Consider the following 20562-nt stretch of genomic DNA (forward strand, 5'->3'; position numbering starts at 1 on the left):
ACCCCACCCCTGCAGCAATGCTGGCAGCACTCATACGTCTATTTCCCAAAGTCCACCTCTGGATAGGACGCTGAGCACGTCCACTCAACTTCTTTGGTCAACCATGGTGAGGCCTGTTCTGAGTGGAACCTGTCCTGTTAAACCGCTGTATGTTCTTGGCCACAGTGCTCCAAATCAGTTTCAGGGTCTTGGCAATCTTCTTATAGCCTAGGCCATCTATGTAGAACAATTCTTTTTTTTCAGATCCTCAGTGTTCTTTGCCATGTTGAACTTCCGGTGACCAGTATGAGAGAGTGAAAGTGATAACGCCAAATTTAACACACCTGCTCCCCATTCATACCTGAGACCCTGTAACACTAACGAATCACATGACACTGGGGAGGGTACATGGCTAATTGGGCCCAGTTTGAACATTTTCACTTAGGGGTGTACTCACTTTGGTTGTCAGGGGTTTAGACATTAATGGCTGTGTGTTGAGTTATTTTGAGGGGACAGCAAATATACACTGTTATACAAGCTGTACACTCACTACTTTACATTGTAGCAAAGTGTAATTTCTTCAGTGTTGTCACAGGAAAAGATATATTAAAATATTTACAAAAATATGAGGGGTGTACTTACTTTTGTGAGATTAAGTCTGCTGACATCCGCCAATATCCGATCCTGTCCGTGAAATGCAGACGGATGGAAAGCCTACTTTCCATCCGTCTTAAGGATCGGATGAAAACAGACAGGCAGTCCGTTTTCATTCGATCTCCCATAGAGAACAGCAGGGCTCGGACAGGTCAGACTCCGCACAGTGAGCGAAGACGGACCCGTCATCCGCCTGCTCAGTGGGGATCAGCGGAGCGATCCCACGCTGACCAAAAAATGGAGTCCGCCGGGCGGAAAGCACGTGTGAAAGGACCCTAAAAATTACGTGCTCGACGGTAGACAAATTTTGGTGTTGTGGGAAAAATGGACACTAGTATTGGGTCTTGTAAAAGGACACTCTAATGTTTAGTGAAGTTCAGTTCACTGTAGAGATTTTTGTTTTAACAGATGGAACTAAATATGTATTAAAGGCCTTTTTCTCTGATTTTTTGTTTAAGAATGTTACTCTCCTCTATGTAGTCTGTATCAAAAGTGCAGTTTTTTGCATAACAGATGGAATCGGTTTTTGAGGAAGCTTTGTTTACACCTAGGGTGGCAACAACTACAGGCGTGGATATAGTAATTCTCCTGCAGTTGCTTAAAATGATTTTTTAGAAATAATTTTGGACATTGGGGAAACTAGCTCTAGATTCAAGAAAACAAGGGAAAAATCATCAACCACATGCATGATGGATAACCCATAACTAGGGATGAGCCGAATACCCCCTGGTTCGGTACGCGGCAGAACATGCGAACGGACTGAAAGTTCGCGCGGATATTTGATTACCGTTAAAGTCTATGAGACCCGAACATGAAAAATCAAAAGTGCGAATTTTAAAGGCTAATATGCAAGTTATTGTCCTAAAAAGTGTTTGGGGACCTGGGTCCTGACCCCAGGGGACAGGTATCACTGCAAAAAAATGTTTAAAAAAAAACGGCAGTTTTTTCGGGAGCAGTGATTTTAATAATGCTGACTATAGTATGCCTGTGAAGTGGCGCGTGTTTTTCTGTGTTTCCTGCACAAAATGACATTTCTAAAGGAATAAACGTCATTTAAAACTGCTTGCGGCTGTAATGTATTGTCGGGTCCCGGCAATATGGTTGCAAATTATTGGGAAAAACGGCATGGGTACCCCCCCCCCCCCCAGCCCATTGCCAGGCCCTTTGGGTCTTGTATGGATGTTAAGGGGAATCTCAAGCCCAAAATTAAAAAAAGAAAAGGCGTGGGGCTCCCAGGCCCTATATACTCTGAACAGCAGTATACAGGCGGTCCAAACAAGGCAGGGACTGTAGGTTTGTTCTTAAGTTGAATCTGTTTGTAATTTGGAACATGTACATTTTGTAAGTGTAGCTCCAGCCAAAAAATCAATTTTTAAGCTTTTTGGATAACATAGGGAAGGGTTATCACCCCTGTAACATTTGTTTTGATGTGCCCCTATTCAGAAGATTTCACCTCACTTTCTGTCCCAATGACAAATGTACTTTGAAAATTTGGGGTTATTAGGGAAACAAGGATTGGTGATAAAGCATCAGTGGAGACACCTTATTCCCATATTAACTCTTACAGGAGAGAATTTCTCTTCCTAGGGGTAGATTTCCTCTCACTTCCTGTTGTCTCCCTCCGTTTGTAAATAGGAGTTGTTTGTAAGTGCGATGTTTTAAAGTAGGGGACCGCCTGTATATACTATACTATATGGCCTGCCCTATATACTCTGCAGAAAATTGGGCCTTAGGTGTTGGTGGTACCAGAACATTGTAAGCCCTCACAGTTACTCTTGGTGGGCGCAGGAACGGGCTCTGCTGTGAATTATTAGAGCAAATATTGTAATTACATGCCCCTGTTAAACAGGGGCAGAAAAATTGGGCCTTAGGCACTGGTGTTGGTGCCCTGAAACAAAAATGTTCTTAGAAACTATCAACATGAACATTGAGGAGGAATAGGATAGTTACTCAGCATAACAAGGGATCTCACATTCATCGAAAAATGAATCGGTTACATCAGCATCAGGTGCTTGGTAGCTGGTGATCCAAGACTGATTCATTTTTATGAAGGTGAGCCGATCACCGAGTCTGTGGACAGGCGCACAATCTGATCAGTTACAAAGCCTCCAGCAGCACTGAATGTGCGTTCACAAAACGCTGGATGCAGGACAGGCCAGTAGCTCAATTGCATATTGTGCAAGCTCTGGCCAGTGATCCATCCTCAAGATCCAGTAACCCAATGGATTTTCGGTTGGAAAGGTCTCCAAGTCTGATCTTGCCCCTAGGTATTCCTGCACGATGTAAATCAGACGCTGCCGATGGTTGCTGGGACCGATCAGACCTTGGGGCTGCAGACTAAAGAATTGTCTGAATGCATCGGTCAGACGGCCACCTTCTCCACCGCTCCTTCTGTGACTGACCGAAGCCTCAGCAACACGTAGTCCAGGAGGACCAGTAAATTGTAACCTCCCAGGCTCTGGAAACGCATTGCACAAACCTTTCTACAAGGCCCCCCGAAGATGTTTCATCCTCTGCTCCCTCTGCGAAAGGTGGATCAGTTCCGCAACCTTACCCTTGTAACATGGATCAAGAAGGGTTGCCAGCTAGTAATTGATCCCTCTCCTTGATACCACGAATCCAAGGGTCCTTTCGCAGGCTTTGCAGGATCAGGGAAGCCATGCAGCGAAGGTTTGCTGAGGCATTCGATCCGGAGTCCTCTGGGTCACTAAGGATGACATGATATACAGCCACCTCCTCCCAGCCACGTACAAGTCCAAGGGTTTCTGGGGACTGAAACGATCCCTTGAAGGCTGCTGCTGAGTGCCAGGTTCCACCTCCATGCTGACAATCCTCCTGCTGTGTGATCGGTGGGCCCGCAGGAATACTGTTTGGATAAAGGGGGACTTAAGAGGTAAGGAGGTCCTCCTCTTCCTCCCTCTGTTCTGCCTCAAGTGCCCTGTCCCCTGAAGCGTGTGCTGCAACAGGAAGACAAGAGGGACAGTATCACTGATGCATGCACGGTCACTGCTCACCATCCTCATGGCCTCCTCAAATGGTGACAGGACAGTTCATGCATCCTTGATCAGTAGCCACTGGCGTTGTGAGAAAAAGCCAAGCTCCCCTGACCCTGTCCTGCTGCCATACTCACACAGGTACTCATTGATGGCCCTCTGCTGTGTGTGCAGCCGCAGAAGCATTGCCAACGTTGAGTTCCACCTGGTGGGCATGTCACAAATGAGGCGGTTTTTGGGCAGGTTGCATTCCTTTTGAAGGTCAGCCAGCCAAGCACTGGCATTAAATGACCGGCGGAAATGCCCACAGACTTTCTGGCCTGCCTCAGGAGATCCTGTAAGCCCGGGTACCTGGACAAGAACCGCTGCACCACCAAATTAAAGAGGAAGTAAATCCTGATGGGTTTTACTTCCTCTTTGTTTCCCTGCAAAAGTAAAGCATAATGGGCTACTATGCATCGCATAGTAGCCCATTATGTGTCACTTACCTGACACAGGAGCCTGCAATGTCACCGCTGTCCCCTCTTCCACGAAGCATCCATCTTCCTTCCGGGTATGGCGGCTCCGGTGCTGTGATTGGCCGGAGCCGCTAAGACGTCACTCCCTCGCATGTGCCACCACTAACGGCATGATCGCTGTTAGAAACGGCACGCTCAGTGTGCCTGCGCACCGTCAGCAAATATCCCCTAAATCGTGTAGGTTTAGGAGATATTTCTTGCACTTACAGGTAAGCTTTAATCTAGGCTTACCTGTAGGTAAACGTGATCTGTAAGGGTTTACAACCACTTTAAGGACGTGAGCCAAACCGGGAACATGGGTCAAGTGTCCCTGTCGGAGGGCGGAGAGGAGGTTGGTGCCATTGTCGCAAACCACCATTCCTGGCTGAAGCTGGCGTGGCGTCAACCACCTCTGAGTTTGCCCCTGCAGAGCTGACAGAATCTCTGCCCCAGTGTGGCTCCTGTCCCATAAGCAGGCCAACTCAAGCACCGCATGGCATCTTTTTGCCTGAGTGCTTGCGTAGCCCCTTGAACGCCGATGGAGCACCTCTGGTTCCGAGGAGAAATCTACAGAGGAAGAAGAAGAGGAGGAGGTGGAGGAGAGAGGTGTAGCAGAATCACCACTACTAGCATTTTGGAGGCGTGGTGGCGGAGCAAGCTCCAACAATACTGCACCCTGTCCTGCATCCTTCCCAGCTGCCAGCAGAGTTAGCCAGTGCACCGTAAAAGAAAGGTAACGTCCCTGTCCATGCCTGCTGGCCCATAAGTCAGCGGTAATATGGACCTTACCACTGACCGCCCTGTCCAATGAGGCCAAGACATTGCCTTCCACATGCCGGTAGAGAGGCGGAATGGCCTTCCGTGAAAAGAATTGGCGTTTGGGAACCTGCCACTGAGGTACTGCACATTCCACAAATTCACAAAAGGGGGCAGAATCTACCAGCTGAAAAGGCAGCAGTTGGAGTGCTAGCAATTTAGCCAAGCTAGCATTCAGCCGCTGAGCATGTGGATGGCTGGGACCAAATTTCTTTCAAACAGTTTAGCAACTGGGGTAGGGAAATTTGCCTGCTACAATCGGATGTTGGTGTAGCGATAGCAGATTGCCTGCAAGTACTTGGCACACTTAATTGTACACCTTCATTCCACGCAGTGCAGATTTTTGAGAGGACTGAAGGTATAGTGGGGTTGAAGATTACAGCTGATGAGAAGCAAGGAGAGGTCCACCTTGTTCTTTGGTGTGGGTCTTTTAAGTACTGTTGCCAACGGACTGCATGGGAGCTCGTTATATGTCTGGCCAAACATGTGGTGCCTAAGCGGCTGCTGTTTTGGCCACGCTTGACACGCTTCAGACATATGTTGCAAACAGCAACGGTGCGATCTCCTGCACATGTATCAAAAAAGGCCCACACCAAAGAACTTTGCAAAATACGCGGGGAGTCAGCAGCGCCCTGCACATGCAGAGCTCTGCGATATGATGCAGTCGGGTGGCTGCCCTTAAGCTGGCCCCTGGAGGGCATCCTGCCTCGTTGGAGATGTGCCTCCTCCTATCTTCTATCAGGCACCCACCTAGAGTCAGTGACCTCATCATCCCCTTCCTCCTCGTCACTGGAAAAAACCTGGCAGTATGCTGTAGCTGGGGGAACATGACTGCCAGTTTCTTGTCCTTCTTGGGCACCCCCTCTCTCTGGGCCCACGTTACTGCCTTCCTCAACCTGGGTACCATCATTGGCGCCTTTAAAACTTTGCTCATCCTCCAGCAACATGTAACCGACACTGTGGTCGAACAGTTCGGGGGACTCCTCCGTGCAGGATGGTGGGGCTAGGGAAGGAGTGACTGATGACATTGAGCCGATTGAATAGGCCGCTTTGGCAGGCAAACTACTCTGAGCCTGGGTGACAGAGAATGAGGAGGATGAGGACGGCTTAGTTATTCACTCTACCAACTCTTCTGCATGTTGTGGATTAACACAGCCAGCTGCCGAAAAAAGGACAAGCGTGGCCCACGGCCACATGCCGAGGATGCACCGCGTCCATGAGCAGCACTGTTGGCTGTAGACACAGAGCATGCTTGCCCTCTTTTAGTGGTCTGTGAGCGTCTGCCTCTCCTTGGTGGCCTTCCAGACATGCTGTAAAATTTTATTAGCAAACCACTGCCTGAAGTTTACTAGAAAAAGCACACCAGGAATGGCCTGCAGTCAGATATAGGCTTGGCTAGACTAGAATGCAGTGGATATATATATGTAGTAGACTGTATATATATTTAATGCACTGCAGATTACTGAATCACCTGCCTGCCTGAAAGTGTATTTGAAAACGTACACCAGGAATGGCCTGCAGTCAGATATAGGCTTGGCTAGACTGGAATGCAATGGATATATATGTAGGAGACTGTATATATATATTATGCACTGCAGATCACTGAATCACCTGCCTGCCTGAAAGTGTATTTGAAAACGTACACCAGGAATGGCCTGCAGTCAGATATAGGCTTGGCTAGACTAGAATGCAGTGGATATATATATATATATAGATATATATATATATATATCTATATATATATATATATATATATATATATATATATATATATATATATAGATATAGATATAGATATATATATATATTTATTTATTTATTAACCACTTCTGGACTGCCGCACGCCGATGTACGTCCCTACTTTGGGGACGGATATCGTTGTTATGGCAGCAGCTAGCTGCCATAACCCCGGTATCTGGCGGTCCGGTACAAGATAAAAGTGGTCTCTGTGGCGGATTTGCTGCAAGATCACTTTTAATCGGTGGCGGGAGAGGGCCCTGTGCCCCCCGCCGCTTACCGGAGCTGCGGCCGCGCAGAGGCGATCGCCTCTGTCTCCTTCCTTGGCATGGAGATGAGTGAGGGGAAGATGGCCCCCACCCGTCTCCATACCATAGCAGGGCGGAAGCGACGTCAAAACGTCACTTCCACCCATACATCTTAAAGGCATATTTTTTTCAAAATGACAAAATTGTATTTTTCCCTTGTAATAGGAATAAAAGTGACACCATTTTTTTTTTTATTTAAAACAGTGAAAAAATAAAAAAGTAAAATAAATAAGAAAAAAACAAAACATTTTTTAAAATGCGCCCTACCGAGCTTGCGTGCAGAAGCGAACGCTTACGTGAGTAGCGCCCGCATATGGGAACGGTGTTCAAACCACACATTTGAGGTATCGCCGCGATCGGTAGAGCAAGAGCAATAATTCTAGCCCTAGACCGACTCTAACGCAAAACATGCAACCGGTAGAATTTTTTAAATGTCGCCTATGGAGATTTTTAAGGATAAAAGTTTGTCGCCATTCCACCAGCGGGCGCAATTTCGAAGCGTGACATGGGTATCAATTTACTCAGCGTAACATTATCTTTCACAATATAAAAAAAAAATGGGCTAACTTTACTGTTGTCTTATTTTTTAATTCATAAAGTGTAAGACCGCTGCGCAAATACGGTGTGACAGAAAGTATTGCAACGACCGCCATTTTATTCTTTAGGGTGTTAGAAAAAAAAATGTATAATGTTTGGGGGTTCTAAGTAATTTTCTAGCAAAAAAAAAAACTGTTTTTAACCATTTCCCAACCGGTGCACGCAGATGTACGTTGGCAGAATGGCACGGCTGGGCAAATGGGCTTACCCGTATGTCCCTTTGAATTTGCTGCCGTGCCATTGCGTGCACGCCGGCCGGGAGCTCCGTAAGTCAGGTCGCGGGTCCCGCGGAGAGGACGAACGGGAAGATGCTAATGTAAACAAGCATCTCCCCATTCTGCCTAGTGACAGTGTCACTGATCTCTGCTCCCTGTGATCGGGAACAGAGATCAGTGACGTGTCACATGTAGCCATGCCCCCCCACAGTTAGTAACACTCCCCAGGACATACTTAACCACTCCCTAGCCCCTAGTGGTTAACCCCTTCACTGCCAGTGACATTTACACAGAAATCAGTGCATTTGTATAGCACTGATTGCTGTATAAATGACAATGGTCCCAAAAATGTGTCAAAAATGTCCGATGTGTCCGCCATAATGTCGTAGTCACAATAAAAATCGCTGATCGCCGCCATTACTAGTAAAAAAAAAATAATAATAAAAATGCCATAAAACTATCCCCTATTTTGTAAACACTAACTTTTGCGCAAACCAATCAATAAACGCTTATTGTGATTTTTTTTTACCAAAAATATGTAGAAGAATACGTATCGGCCTAAACTGAGGAAAAAAAATGTTTTTTTAAATATTTTTTGGGGATATTTATTATAGCAAAAAGTAAAAAAAATGTGTTTTTTTTAAAAATTGGCGCTATTTTTTTGTTTATAGCGCAAAAGATAAAAATCGCAGAGGTGATCAAATACCACCAAAAGAAAGCTCTATTTGTGGGAAAAAAAGGACGTCAATTTTGTTTGGGAGCCACGGCGCAATTGTCAGTTAAAGCGATGCAGTGCCAAATCGCAAAAAAAGCACTGGTCAGGAAGGGGGTAAATTCTTCCGGGGCTGAAGTGGTTAACACCACATCTAAAAAAGAACCCCGGTCTTAAAGTGGTTAAATACACTGCAGCTGCAATCACCTGCCTGCCTGAAGTATATTAGAAACAGTACATCAGGAATGGACTGCAGTCAGATCTAGCTAAACTGGATACAGTGGTACACTGCAGCTAACTGAATCGCCTGCCCATTCAATCTAAATGAAATTACACTCTCTCGGTCAACGCCAGCAACACACTACACAGGGCAGACGTGCAGGCAGCCTTATATAGTGTGGGGCGTGGACTTAAACCCCTGAGCCATAATTGGCCAAAGGCACCCTGCCTTTGGCCAATTATGGCTCTCTTTGCTGAGGGCGCTGTGATTGGCTAAAGCATGCGGGTCATAGTGCATGCTTGGCCAATCATCAGACAGCAAAGCACTGCGATGTCGCAGTGCATTATGGGGCGGGACGCGCCGCTCAAATTTGGCACGAACGCCCCATAATGTTCGTATTTTGACGAACGCTCGAACAGCCAATGTTCTGACCTGAACATAAAGCTCATCCCTACCCATAACTATTGGTGTTGCAATATATATATATATATATATATATATATATATATATATATATATATATATATATATATATATATATATATATATACACACATATACACATACACATACATGCATACACACACAGCTGAGATGGGTGGAATCACAGGTTTAAGAAGGTAGCTTTTGTACCAGTGGTTGAAGAAAGAAATCAAAATATTGGTCCATTAGTGACACTACCCATAGAGGCTACTATAAGTCTACTTGGAGGGTTCAGCAGGTTTTTATGTACTTTCAGGGGTTAATAAAAAATAGTGTCTGATAAAAAATCTCTCAGAAAATATGCTGATTCTATTTATTAATCACACAAGTGATCTTAGCTCTCATACAAAATCTTGAAGCTAGTCTCCGATCCAGTCACCTGCAGGAGGCTTACCAGACAATAACCAACTTGACCTCTATCATGTAGTCAGATTTGTTCAGTACCAAAAGCAGGTAGGATTGAATATAGATTTGGGCCTGATATGAGTGTGTTGACTGGGCAGAGTATGGTCAAAATTTTAGGCTCAATATCACCATTCTCCTACAGGTGTTCCTTCAACACACCAAGAGTGGCAATGTCTTGTCAATCAATGATATCTGTGGTAGTGGTGTCTAATACTAGCTGTTCTTGAACTTTGTGGACATTTATTGCTGTAAAACTTTTCAACAGTAACATTTCTAATGAAGCGTTTCAGGTCTTTAAAAAGAATAAATGGGATAGGCATTGCCTATTTTGCTGTTGCAAAATTGGGACACTTACAAAAGAAAAAATCTATCATCTTTGGAGAGTGAAAATATTTTTGCAGTGCTGTTTTCTTTCTTTTTTTGAAAACACTTGTTTCTATCTCCGCTCCTTCCTCTTTTGCGCATTTCCTTTTTAAGAATCTGGAGAGGGGAGTCCCCAAAAAAGCATCTGGCATACTATGAGGTGCAACAGGAGTACTGGTGTTAGCCAAAGAAGAAAAAAGGGGCCTCAATAGGTGTTCCACTAGGGTTCAGCATGCATAAAGATGCAGCCACTATAGAAAGTATACATGATGCAACATCTGAATTCTTTATCTTAGGTACCTGGGAGATGATGGAATGGGGCCCAGTATCTGTATACATTGCAGAAGATGGTATACGTGGAAGGAATGTGGTGATGGAATCACTTGGGATCCTTTCACATGATCGGACTGATTAGGTCCACCTGTCAGTTTTTCAGGTGGACCTGACCGAACCTTGCAGTCTCCTCTACGGAACGGCGGGTCTCAACGGACAGGTGTCCATTGACATTTGGTCCAATACTGTCTGTTAATCTGGCTGCCGGGTGTAAACAGACAGGCGGTCAGTTGACATCCAACTACCCATTGAGGAGAGAGGGGTATATGTCGGTGTCCGTTCTGCATAAGATTCCCCACTGAGCAGGCAGACTCCAACGGAGCCCACCTCATGTCGAAGGGATCTAACTGCATGCTCTGCGTGTAAAGTGATGTGGGGGACGGCCTGTTAGAGCCAGCTAAGCTCTACAAAGTAAAAGCAATCCTAACGGCTAAATAGCTGCTGGATTGCTTTTACAGGCGGCGGAAGGGGGTTCCCTCCCCCATTACCGATGCCCTCTTTTCCAGATTCCCTGGTCTCAAGGGGGAGCCTGGCTTTCGATCCAGCAGTTGCGCTGGCTTACATTAGAATGACCTTTATGGACTAGTAGACAAGAAGCGACATGCATTCCCGTCACTTCCCCAGTTGTAAACAGTGCCATTTTCAAATAGTTGAAAGTCTCTGGTCAAACTGATCTTAGCATAGCCAGATGCTTGTAAGGGCGGAGGAAAGATCTGGGGTCTAATCAACCCAGATCTCTCCATAAAGAGTACCTGTCACTGTCCACTACTGTCACCGGGGATGTATGTATGTATGTATGTATGTATGTATGTATGTATGTATGTAAGTATATATATATATATATATATATATATATATTATATACATATTATATACACATACATACGTGCATATACATACACACATATACAGGGCTTTTTTTAAGCAGTAATTAGGGGAATTAGGGGAAACTCAGTTCCACCACCTCTGGCTCAGGTCTTCTGCTCCATGCTCACTGCTATCACTTGGTAACACTGAAGTCTAGCTTCTGCGTTTACAAGTGATAGCTTATCTCTCAGTAGCTCCCACAGTGCCTGACAGGGACAAGGGAGATACAGAATAGGTGTCCAGGGTTCAGTGCAGTCATAGGCAGGAGAGGGTACGTGGCAGGCTGCACCCTCTGTGGTCTCCATTTTTTCCCTGGCGACCAGTTGTTGATGCTCCTACTGCATGATCTCCCTTGCAAGTGACTGTAGTATAGTATAGTATGCTGGGAGGTACTACAGCCAGATAGGTGTTTCAGCTTAATATTGAAACAAAGGTAAGACATATGACAGATGGTGAAGATTTTAAGGAGGTGGGAGAAGATGAGGGCAGTGAAGGGAGGGGATTGTATGCAGAGGGAAGAAGTACTATTTGATGCCATTTGGCAGGCATGGTTGAGTTCCTGCACCTATTCTCTGAGGAAAAAAAAGCCCTGTCATATATATATATATATATATATATATATATATATATATATATATATATATATATATATATATATATATATATATATATATACACACACACACATACATATATATATACACATACATATACACACACACACACACACACACACATACGTACACACAATATATATATATATATATATATATATATATCTCGTGTATTTATTACACACATACACATACACACACACACACACACAAAATGTTTGGGGGTTCGAAGTGACTTTCTAGCAGAAAAAAATAAAAAATACAGATTTTTACATGTACATATATTGTCAAAATTGGGCCTGGTCTTCAGGTGGTTAATCTAATAAGGTTCCAGCATCTTTCATAGAACTTCGTAAAGTGTAATACATTTTTTGTTAGGTTCCATACATTTTAGGTTAATACATTTTTTATATACACTTTTCCTCTAAGGGTTCAATGAATAAAATGTACCTTAAGATGCATTATTTTTATACAAATACAATTCTTTTTTCGTTGTTCCATAGATCACGCATTAAAAAATAGAATAATGAAAAAAAAGTATATATTCTTCTTTTTATTTTTTAACCTAGTCAAGTGTATTTTTGCTTTAGCTTTTAAATTGGGAGTAAATCTTGGGGGATTTGGAAGTTGTGGGAGCAGAGTGTCAGAAAGGACTTTTCTTCACATCCAGCGAGCGATGGTCCTTTCCAGACTGTGCCTTAGGTTTCTTTGGCCGAGAAAGGTTGGTACTCTTGCCAGCAGCAGTGTCTTGATGATGATATCCAGAAAGGATCCGATGAAGATGTTTTCACTTAAAAAGCCATGGGGAACAAGCCCTTTTTAGATGCGGATTGTGCTGTCCAACATTTAGAGTATTCTGCATGTGAAATGATTTGACCCATGAGGGAGATGAGCATGGGAAACATCCAGCCGTCACAACTATAGCTTACACCAAAAACTATTTGAGCCAAACTTTCTATGACCTAGGGATCAACAACAGTAGAAACAAGATAACATTTTACAGCCTTTGACCCATTGGTCAAGGTCTGGCAAAGCAAATCACAGCTAAGGCAGGATGAGAAGTAGAACCTGCCAGGAAAATGGTGCTCTAAGAAGGGCTTCTAACTGCTTATTGCTTGGATGCTACCAGAAGAAAGGTGCTTTCTCCACCGGACTAGTGGTCAATAGTGATACGCGTCTGTAGTTAAAACCTCCTGCAACCGGGTAAAGGAACCAACCACACCTAACCAAGCTAGAGGAGACTCCGAAAATGGGATAGACTCAAGAAACATGGGAAAAAGAAGAGTACGAGGCAAGGCCTTTGTTATTTACAAAATCCAAACAGCTGTTAGAATGTGAGGATCAAAGAATGGAGTTCCATGTGACTCTTTGCTAAGCAGGGGTACTAGTGGGAAAACCTTCCATGAAGCTGAATGGCAGGAAAGAAAAGTGCAGCGTGTGTGCAACACTCAACACAGAGAATGATGTCAGCAATCCATCAGCATTGCTGTACAGCAGATAGTGGGAATTTTTTTGCATGCCTTACACAGGACTTGGTGCCCCAAGTTCATTTCCAGACCTGCCTTGCAACATCCAATCCAGCAGGTTCCAGCTGCAACACTGCAAAGGCTAGGCTGAGAAAAAGTCAGCCCGAATAGCTGCATCGAAGAGGCCAGCTGGAACAGTAATGTAGAGAAGAGTCCTCACTGAAGAAAAAAATGATGCTAGTCAAAATGGGTTAAGATTTTTCCCAGCAGAACTGAGGAAAAGACAGCAAACCTCCTAGGGCATGAACAAAAAAACCCCAAAAAACCCCAAAAAACTGAAAAAGCTGGTCTAAAGTGTGTCTGCCAATGCCATGTATGAGGCAGCATAAAGGAAGAGAAAAGACTTTGTGTCTCTCAAAGAAAAAGAAAGAAAATACATTTATGGTCACTCAAAGTGTATGCAAAGCCAAAAACTTCCTGTCCCACGGATCCCTTTTGACCCAATGCCACACTTGCAATCCTGTAACTGGTGAAAAGTCGGCAGTAAGAGGATCACTACTGCAGTGACAACACTGATCCACTTTGCTGCCTCACCTGTAAATTCCATATCTTGGAGTACAGTACAGGACACAGGAAACTTATTCATAACCCATGGTGCATAATTGGAACTTTAGTCAGAAAATTAAGTCCTGCTAGATCACTTCAGGCAGGTATAGCTACGTAAAACATTAAAAATAAGTGTCTATACTATTTAAAATCCAGTAATATACTTCTCATCCTTCTCTGCACATTGTCAGTTGCTCTCCATTTTTAGGCACTGCTAAGTTTGTAGAAGCCGATCTGCTGACAGCCTTACAGTGAAATTGAACCCTCCTATCCATTACCGCCAAGGAAGCTGCTTCTGTTTGATCTGCAAATGCCATGGTGCTGCACATGTGATCAGTTATGACATCAGCCATTCGATGGTCTAACAGTTTGGTTGAGGACACCATCAAATGTGACAGTTTGAATTTCCAACATTCAAGGAATGTAACTTTTTTGAAAACTGTAAATTTATGATTTACTGCTGGGGCTCAGGGCTCCAAAAAAATGTCAGCCTCCAGCAAGAAGAAAAAGGAGCAAAGCTGGAGGCAATGTACAACACATTCATTTTAGTAGCATAATTATTAATGTAGAATGTATGTTCCTTGCTAAAGAACATTATTTTTTATCAAGCTGTTATGGGTTGCCTGTGACCTGCATTGCACAATTAAGATATAGCAATGCATCATTCGTTGAGCCGGTGAGAATTTCGCCTCCCTGAGGTGCACTCTATTAGGCAACAGGGTCGCAAGTGGCCGCCTTAGACAGTTGTCACTTAGGAAAAAGGTGTCCCATTCGGATATTTCTCCTTACCTCCAGTTCTTGTTAACTCAGACAAATTTTGAATTGCCCTTTACTTTCAGTACAAGAAAGAATAGTCACCAACACAAATAGAAAGGAAAAATCTCTCCAGTGGGTGTGCATGCAGGCAGCAATAAACCTTACAGGAGGTTTATACACTTCCTCAGTGTATCCAAAACTAAACTAAAATTATGTTTTTGCTTTACATAGGTGTTAAAGTTATAGAGCATAGAGCATAGGAATGGTTAAATCCTGTCATTTTTTTTTTGTAATCTGTGTTCCACTGGGGAGTTTTCGCTTCCTATAAACACTAGAGAAATTGAAAGAAAATCTCACAGAACAGTTGTCACAGAACCCCATTGGTAGTTTTCTCCTCTATTCATGGTCTGGTGACAACATACCGTAATTATATCACACACACCTTTTCCACTAGTTAGCAAGTACTAGTTAGCAAGTATTAAAAATACTTACCTCCAGTGTCGATGGCATCTATTAGCGCATCTGTATCCTTACTACGTATGCAGTCAATCAGTTGGCGGTGGGATCTCTCTCCTGAGCTGTCTAGTCTTCTAAGGCCTGGGATACGACCGGTAGAGCCAGCAGCTGATTTAGGCAAAGCTTTACGGCCTTCAAACAGAAGTACCAACAACAAGTCTACAAGACGCATTGTGTCCAGCACACACCTCTCATCTCCTTGCAGAGCACTCTCCATAGAGTCCAATAACTCTGCACGAAGCAAATCCTGTTGAGAAAAATTAGCATATGTAACAGAGATGTAAACTGTACTTAAGCAGAACTGAAGATCTACAAGATTCTTAGAGCAACATACATGTGTTACTACAGGAGACCCACGGCACAGCGTAGAAAGCAGACTGACAATTGTGGAGACCTGGTTGCTAATTTTGGAGTCTCCTGAAGTTGAAGGACCACCACTGGTGCCACGCCCTGGTTTGCAGGCTGAAGAAGGACCAGAAACTATTCCTCCTGCTGCTGCCATACGAGATAACAATTCTTCGGTAAGTCCATGTTGTGCTAGTGGTGCAGGGTCCACACCTCGTCGGGTAAACCGATCAGCTAGTGATGCAAAACAACGCAGGGCTCCATCTGAAACCTAAAGGAAAAACAGAAATATTACAGAAACTGTCCCATTAGCTATACAGATCTTCAAAACAAGAAGATTCTATAATCATACCAATCTGAATAGAAATTATTTTCTCACCTGGTGGTCCTCATGCTTCAATAGGCTTGACAGGGATTCAACACAAGTTTCCAAAGAAGCATCCTGCGGCTCCATCTTGCCACATAGCCGTGATACCACTGCCATGGCTGAGTGCAGAGTATCCTTGTGAACTAGATGACCACTGTCTCGAATGAAAGTGAGAACACAATTCAAACCGCCTGCTTCAAACACTGCCCCTGATTCACGTGTACAGATTAACTCCAGCACCTGACAGAAAAACATAATATTAGTTTTAAAAATATCCAATTTCAAAGTATGACCAAAAGGAAAAACATTTTTTTTTTGAATAGCGTAAGGGAGGGTTATAATCCCCATCCATTTTTTTTTCCCCCATCTGTGTCCCATTGGGGACATTTCTCCATCTTCAAAACTATGTCTTAAAGTTAAGAATCCCTTAGCAAGAAGAAAGAAAGAAGAAATTACTCTAGTATAGGTACACTCTCCCACTCTTATGCCCTGTACACACGGTCGGCTTTTCCGATGGAAAATGTGTGATAGGACCTTGTTGTCGGAAATTCTGACCGTGTGTAGGCTCCATCACACATTTTCCATCGGATTTTCCGACACACAAAGTTTGAGAGCAGGATATAAAATTTTCCGACAACAAAATCCGTTGTCGGAAATTCTGATCGTGTGTACACAAATCCGACGGACAAAGTGCCACGCATGCTCAGAATAAATAAAGAGATGAAAGCTATTGGCCACTGCCCCGTTTATAGTCCCAACGTTCGTGTTTTACGTCACCGCGTTTAGAACGATCGGATTTTCCAACAACTTTGTGTGACCGTGTGTATGCAAGACAAGTTTGAGCCAACATCCGTCAGAAAAAATCCTAGGATTTTGTTGTCGGAATGTCCGAACAAAGTTCGACCGTGTGTACGGGGCATTATAAACAGACAAAAAAATGACCCAAGGAAATCTGTATATTTGCCTGAAATTACACATAGACACAGACTGTGGGGTTGATTTACCACAACTGGGGAGTGCAAAATCTGGCTCAGCTCTGCATAGAAACCAATCAGCTTCCAGGGTTTTTTGTCACAGCCTAATTGAAGAAGCTGAAGTTAGAAGCAGATTGGCTACCATGCACAGCTGCACCAGATTTTGCACTCTCCAGTTTTAGTATATCAACCCGTATGTGTGAGTATGTCTGTGTACCAGGTTCTTTAGGCGAGTTTGGTGTAATTAGAATCATCAGTTTCCTCTACTGCTCTATCTTCTTGAGCAGACGAGGCAGAATTTGCATGAGAGGGAAGACATAAATTAGCCTGAACGGAGACCAGGAAATTATTATGGCACCCAATGCTAGGGCTAGAGGATGCCTGGTTCTGACTACAAACGGGGGGAAGTTTGTTGAACCCAACTCATTTCACCACTCACAGGTTAGCCTGTATCCTTCTCGAATTTCCTGCAATCAGCTGCGTGCCAAGACCCTGGAGTCCCCTAATGCTCCACTGTAGTCCACCATTCAAATAACAGGCTCTACACCAAAGATGTTCAACCAGAGTTTACTGCAATGACAGCACACTGCTCACTCCCACCCAAAGCCATGCCTCCAATATTCACTGGAACAGGAAAAGGTTTGACCACACTCACAACGGGTTTCACAAATTGAAATTCGCTTAGTCACAATACCGATTATGATTAAGCGAATTTCAATTCATGAAACACTTTAATCACTGCCAGGTCTGCATTGATGTCATGATGTCTACGATGTTGTCTGTTGTTCATTTTTGCTTTCAACCTGTGAGTGCGGTCAAACCTTTTCCTGTTCCAGTGGCTCCTATTCAGATTGCCGGCTGGACCTGCACCGTGAGGTTGAAGCGTGGGATTGCTCTCACGTGAAGCAGCTTGGCTTTGCCTTCTATCAGACTCCAATATGTTTCACCCACAACAGAGCGTAATCATTGAGATTTAGTGGTCTAACAGCGGTGTGCTGTCATTGCAATGAACCTTGGCTGGAGTTGAATGTCTTTGGCGCGCGAGCTGCTATTTGGATAGGCAGAGTTTGTTGTTAAACATGGAGGCTGGGACATCAACATTCCCATTTTGGACCTATCATAGTGACGATGTCTGAGTGAAGAGTCCATTCCCCATTATCCAGGTGGAGGTAGCTGAGATAGTAGACTTCCCAACTTTCCACACCTGAGATGTCGATTGCAGTGATAGCTGGAAATCAGTTTCTGTCCATAAGGTATCGGACATGCTTCTTTCAAGGCTGCATAGCTCCTGGTGCCCACTCAATGGCTGATTCAGGCCACAGGATTGTCTGAGTGGACCCTGTTTGGGTATCCCCACTGAGGGAGGGGTCCAATAAAATAGAGCCATCAAAATACTCTGAGCTTCAGGTTAATGGGAAGCCTGGCTTTCACGGTTTACCATGTTCCCTGGACCAAAGAGAGACTGGAACAGTTCTCAGCTGGAAAGACTGGCATCTGTTGTTACCACTTTCCAGTGTTAGGGAAGGAAAGACCTCCATATTGTTAGGGCTGGGCTTGGAATCCAGCAAGAAAAGTATTTCCTTGCTTGGCATAACAGGAGAACAGATAGTTCGAGAGAAGGAGCATGCTTGCTCCAAGACAACAAGGTCTTGAATGAAATTCAGCAAATGGTACAGAGCCTCAAAAAAGGAAGCTACCATGAGGCCTAGCACTTGCATACAGAATCTCATTGCAAGAGATCTCCGATTTCTCAAACATGGGCACTGAGAAAAATTAATTTTCCTTTCTGAAAGCAAAGCCCTTGCTTGAGATGTGTCCAGCTGTTGTGGAACTACCAGTCCCACAAGGCATTGCAATCCACTGACAGTTACAAGCAGGACTACCAAAGGCATTGGCATGATGAAACTTGTAGTTTCGGATCAGCTGGAGGGCCACAGTTTGAGCACCCATGGTCTAGAGTAGGAGTCTCCAAACTTTCTAAACAAAGGGCCGTCTTACAGTCCTTCAGACTTTAGGGGGGCTGGAGTGGCCAGGAAAAGTAGAAAATGTCCCAGCATCAGTCGGAGTAAAAAAAATGTATAGTGCCTAAGTAGGAGCAATAGTGCCCCATCATTGGTATTAGTGGGAGGAATAGTGCCTAATTGTTTATCTGCGAGAGGAATCCTGCCCCATTGCTGGTACCAGTGGGAGGAAAATTGACCCATCATCGTGTCAGTGGAAGGAAAAATGCCCCATTCTTGGTCAGAGTGAGGAATAGTTCCCCACTGTTAGGGTCAGTGGAAGGAATGGTGTCCCCTTGTTAGTGTCAGTGGGAGGAATAGTCCAGCGAGAGCCAGATAAAGGCAAGCAAAGGGCCGCATTCGGCCCACAGTTTGGAGACCACTGGTCTAGAGGGTAATGTGACAAAACGGAAGGGATCCTTCGGCACTGCGAAGTGCTGCTGAGGTAGATAAATGGAAAAATGCACATAAACATTTTGGATGTCTATGGATACAGTGGGGAAAATTATTTGATCCCCTGTAGATTTTTTTAAATTTGCTCACATACAAAAAATATTAAGGGTCTAGGATTTTCATCATAGATGTATTTTAACCACCAGCTCACGCACATTTACAATGGCAGGTTGGCTCGTTCTCATGAATCACCGTGCCTGTAAGTCAGCTCCTTTAAGAGTTACCCTAGCGGTATGTTTTGGTTTATTGTCATATTACCCATCCATGACTCATCTTCAGTGTTGAGAGAAGAAGGTTCTCATCCAAGATCTTACAATGCGTGGCCCCATCCAATGGCCCCCTCAATGCAACAAAGTCGGTCTTGTACCTTTAGCAGAGAAACAAAGCATAATATTTCCACCTCTGCTCGACTGTAGGGATAGTGTTCTTAGGGTCATAGTCAGCATTTTTCTTCCTACAAACATGGCAAGTCCCCCTCCTCAAGAAGGCACAAGTACAGTCATGCCAATGAACATCTAAATGAGCTAGAGAAGGATTGGGAGAAAGTGCTGTGGTCAGATGAGACCAAAATTGAGCTCTTTGGCAGTAACTCGACTCGCCGTGTTTGAAGGAAGAAAAATGCTGACTATGACCCTAAGAACACCATCCCTACAGTCAAGCATGGAGGTGGAAACATGATGCTTTGGGGCTGTTTTTTTGCTAAAGGTACAGGCCGACTTTGCCACATTGAGGGGCCAATGGACGGGGCCATGTATTGTAAAATCTTAGATGAGAACCTCCTTTTCTCAGCCAGAACACTGAAGATGGGTTGTGGATGGATCTCAATGCAGCAAAGTCTCCAAGGCAACAAAGAAGTGGATCAAGAAGAAGCAAATTAAGGTCATGGAGTGGCCTAGCTAGTCTCCAAACCTTAATCCTATAGAAAATTTATGGAGGGAGCTGAAAGAAGAAACCTTAAGGATTTAGAGAAGATCTGTAAAGAAGAGTGCACCAAAATCCCTCCTGAGATGTGTGCAAACCTGGTCACCAACTACAAGAAAGGTCTTACCCTCTGTGCTTGCCAATAAGGGTTTCTCCACCAAGTACTAAGTCGTGTTTTGCTTGGGGATCAAATACTTATTTTACTCACTGAACTGCAACTTAATTTATAGCATTTGTTCTATGTGTTTTTTTCTGGATTTTTGGCTGATATTCTGTCTCTATCATTTAAAATTATATATATATATATATATATATATATATATATATATATATATATATATATATATATATATATATATATATAT

General features: G+C 43.9%; 1 protein-coding gene across 3 annotated transcripts in view; it reads right to left on the reverse strand.

Annotated features, from left to right (window-relative positions):
- Window positions 1-20562, reverse strand: part of HECTD1 (HECT domain E3 ubiquitin protein ligase 1) — a 261585-nt gene that overhangs the window by 160037 nt on the left and 80986 nt on the right. For all 3 annotated transcript variants that reach the window (XM_073609172.1, XM_073609173.1, XM_073609171.1), the window contains exons 4-6: window positions 15862-16089; window positions 15472-15753; window positions 15114-15384 (exon numbers count right to left, since the gene is read on the reverse strand). In XM_073609172.1, coding sequence (XP_073465273.1) covers window positions 15114-15384; window positions 15472-15753; window positions 15862-16089 — 781 coding nt within the window. The remainder of the gene's footprint in view (window positions 1-15113; window positions 15385-15471; window positions 15754-15861; window positions 16090-20562) is intronic.

This window comes from Aquarana catesbeiana, linkage group LG13 (assembly GCF_042186555.1).
Source record: "Aquarana catesbeiana isolate 2022-GZ linkage group LG13, ASM4218655v1, whole genome shotgun sequence".
Classification (NCBI taxonomy): Eukaryota; Metazoa; Chordata; class Amphibia; order Anura; family Ranidae; genus Aquarana; species Aquarana catesbeiana.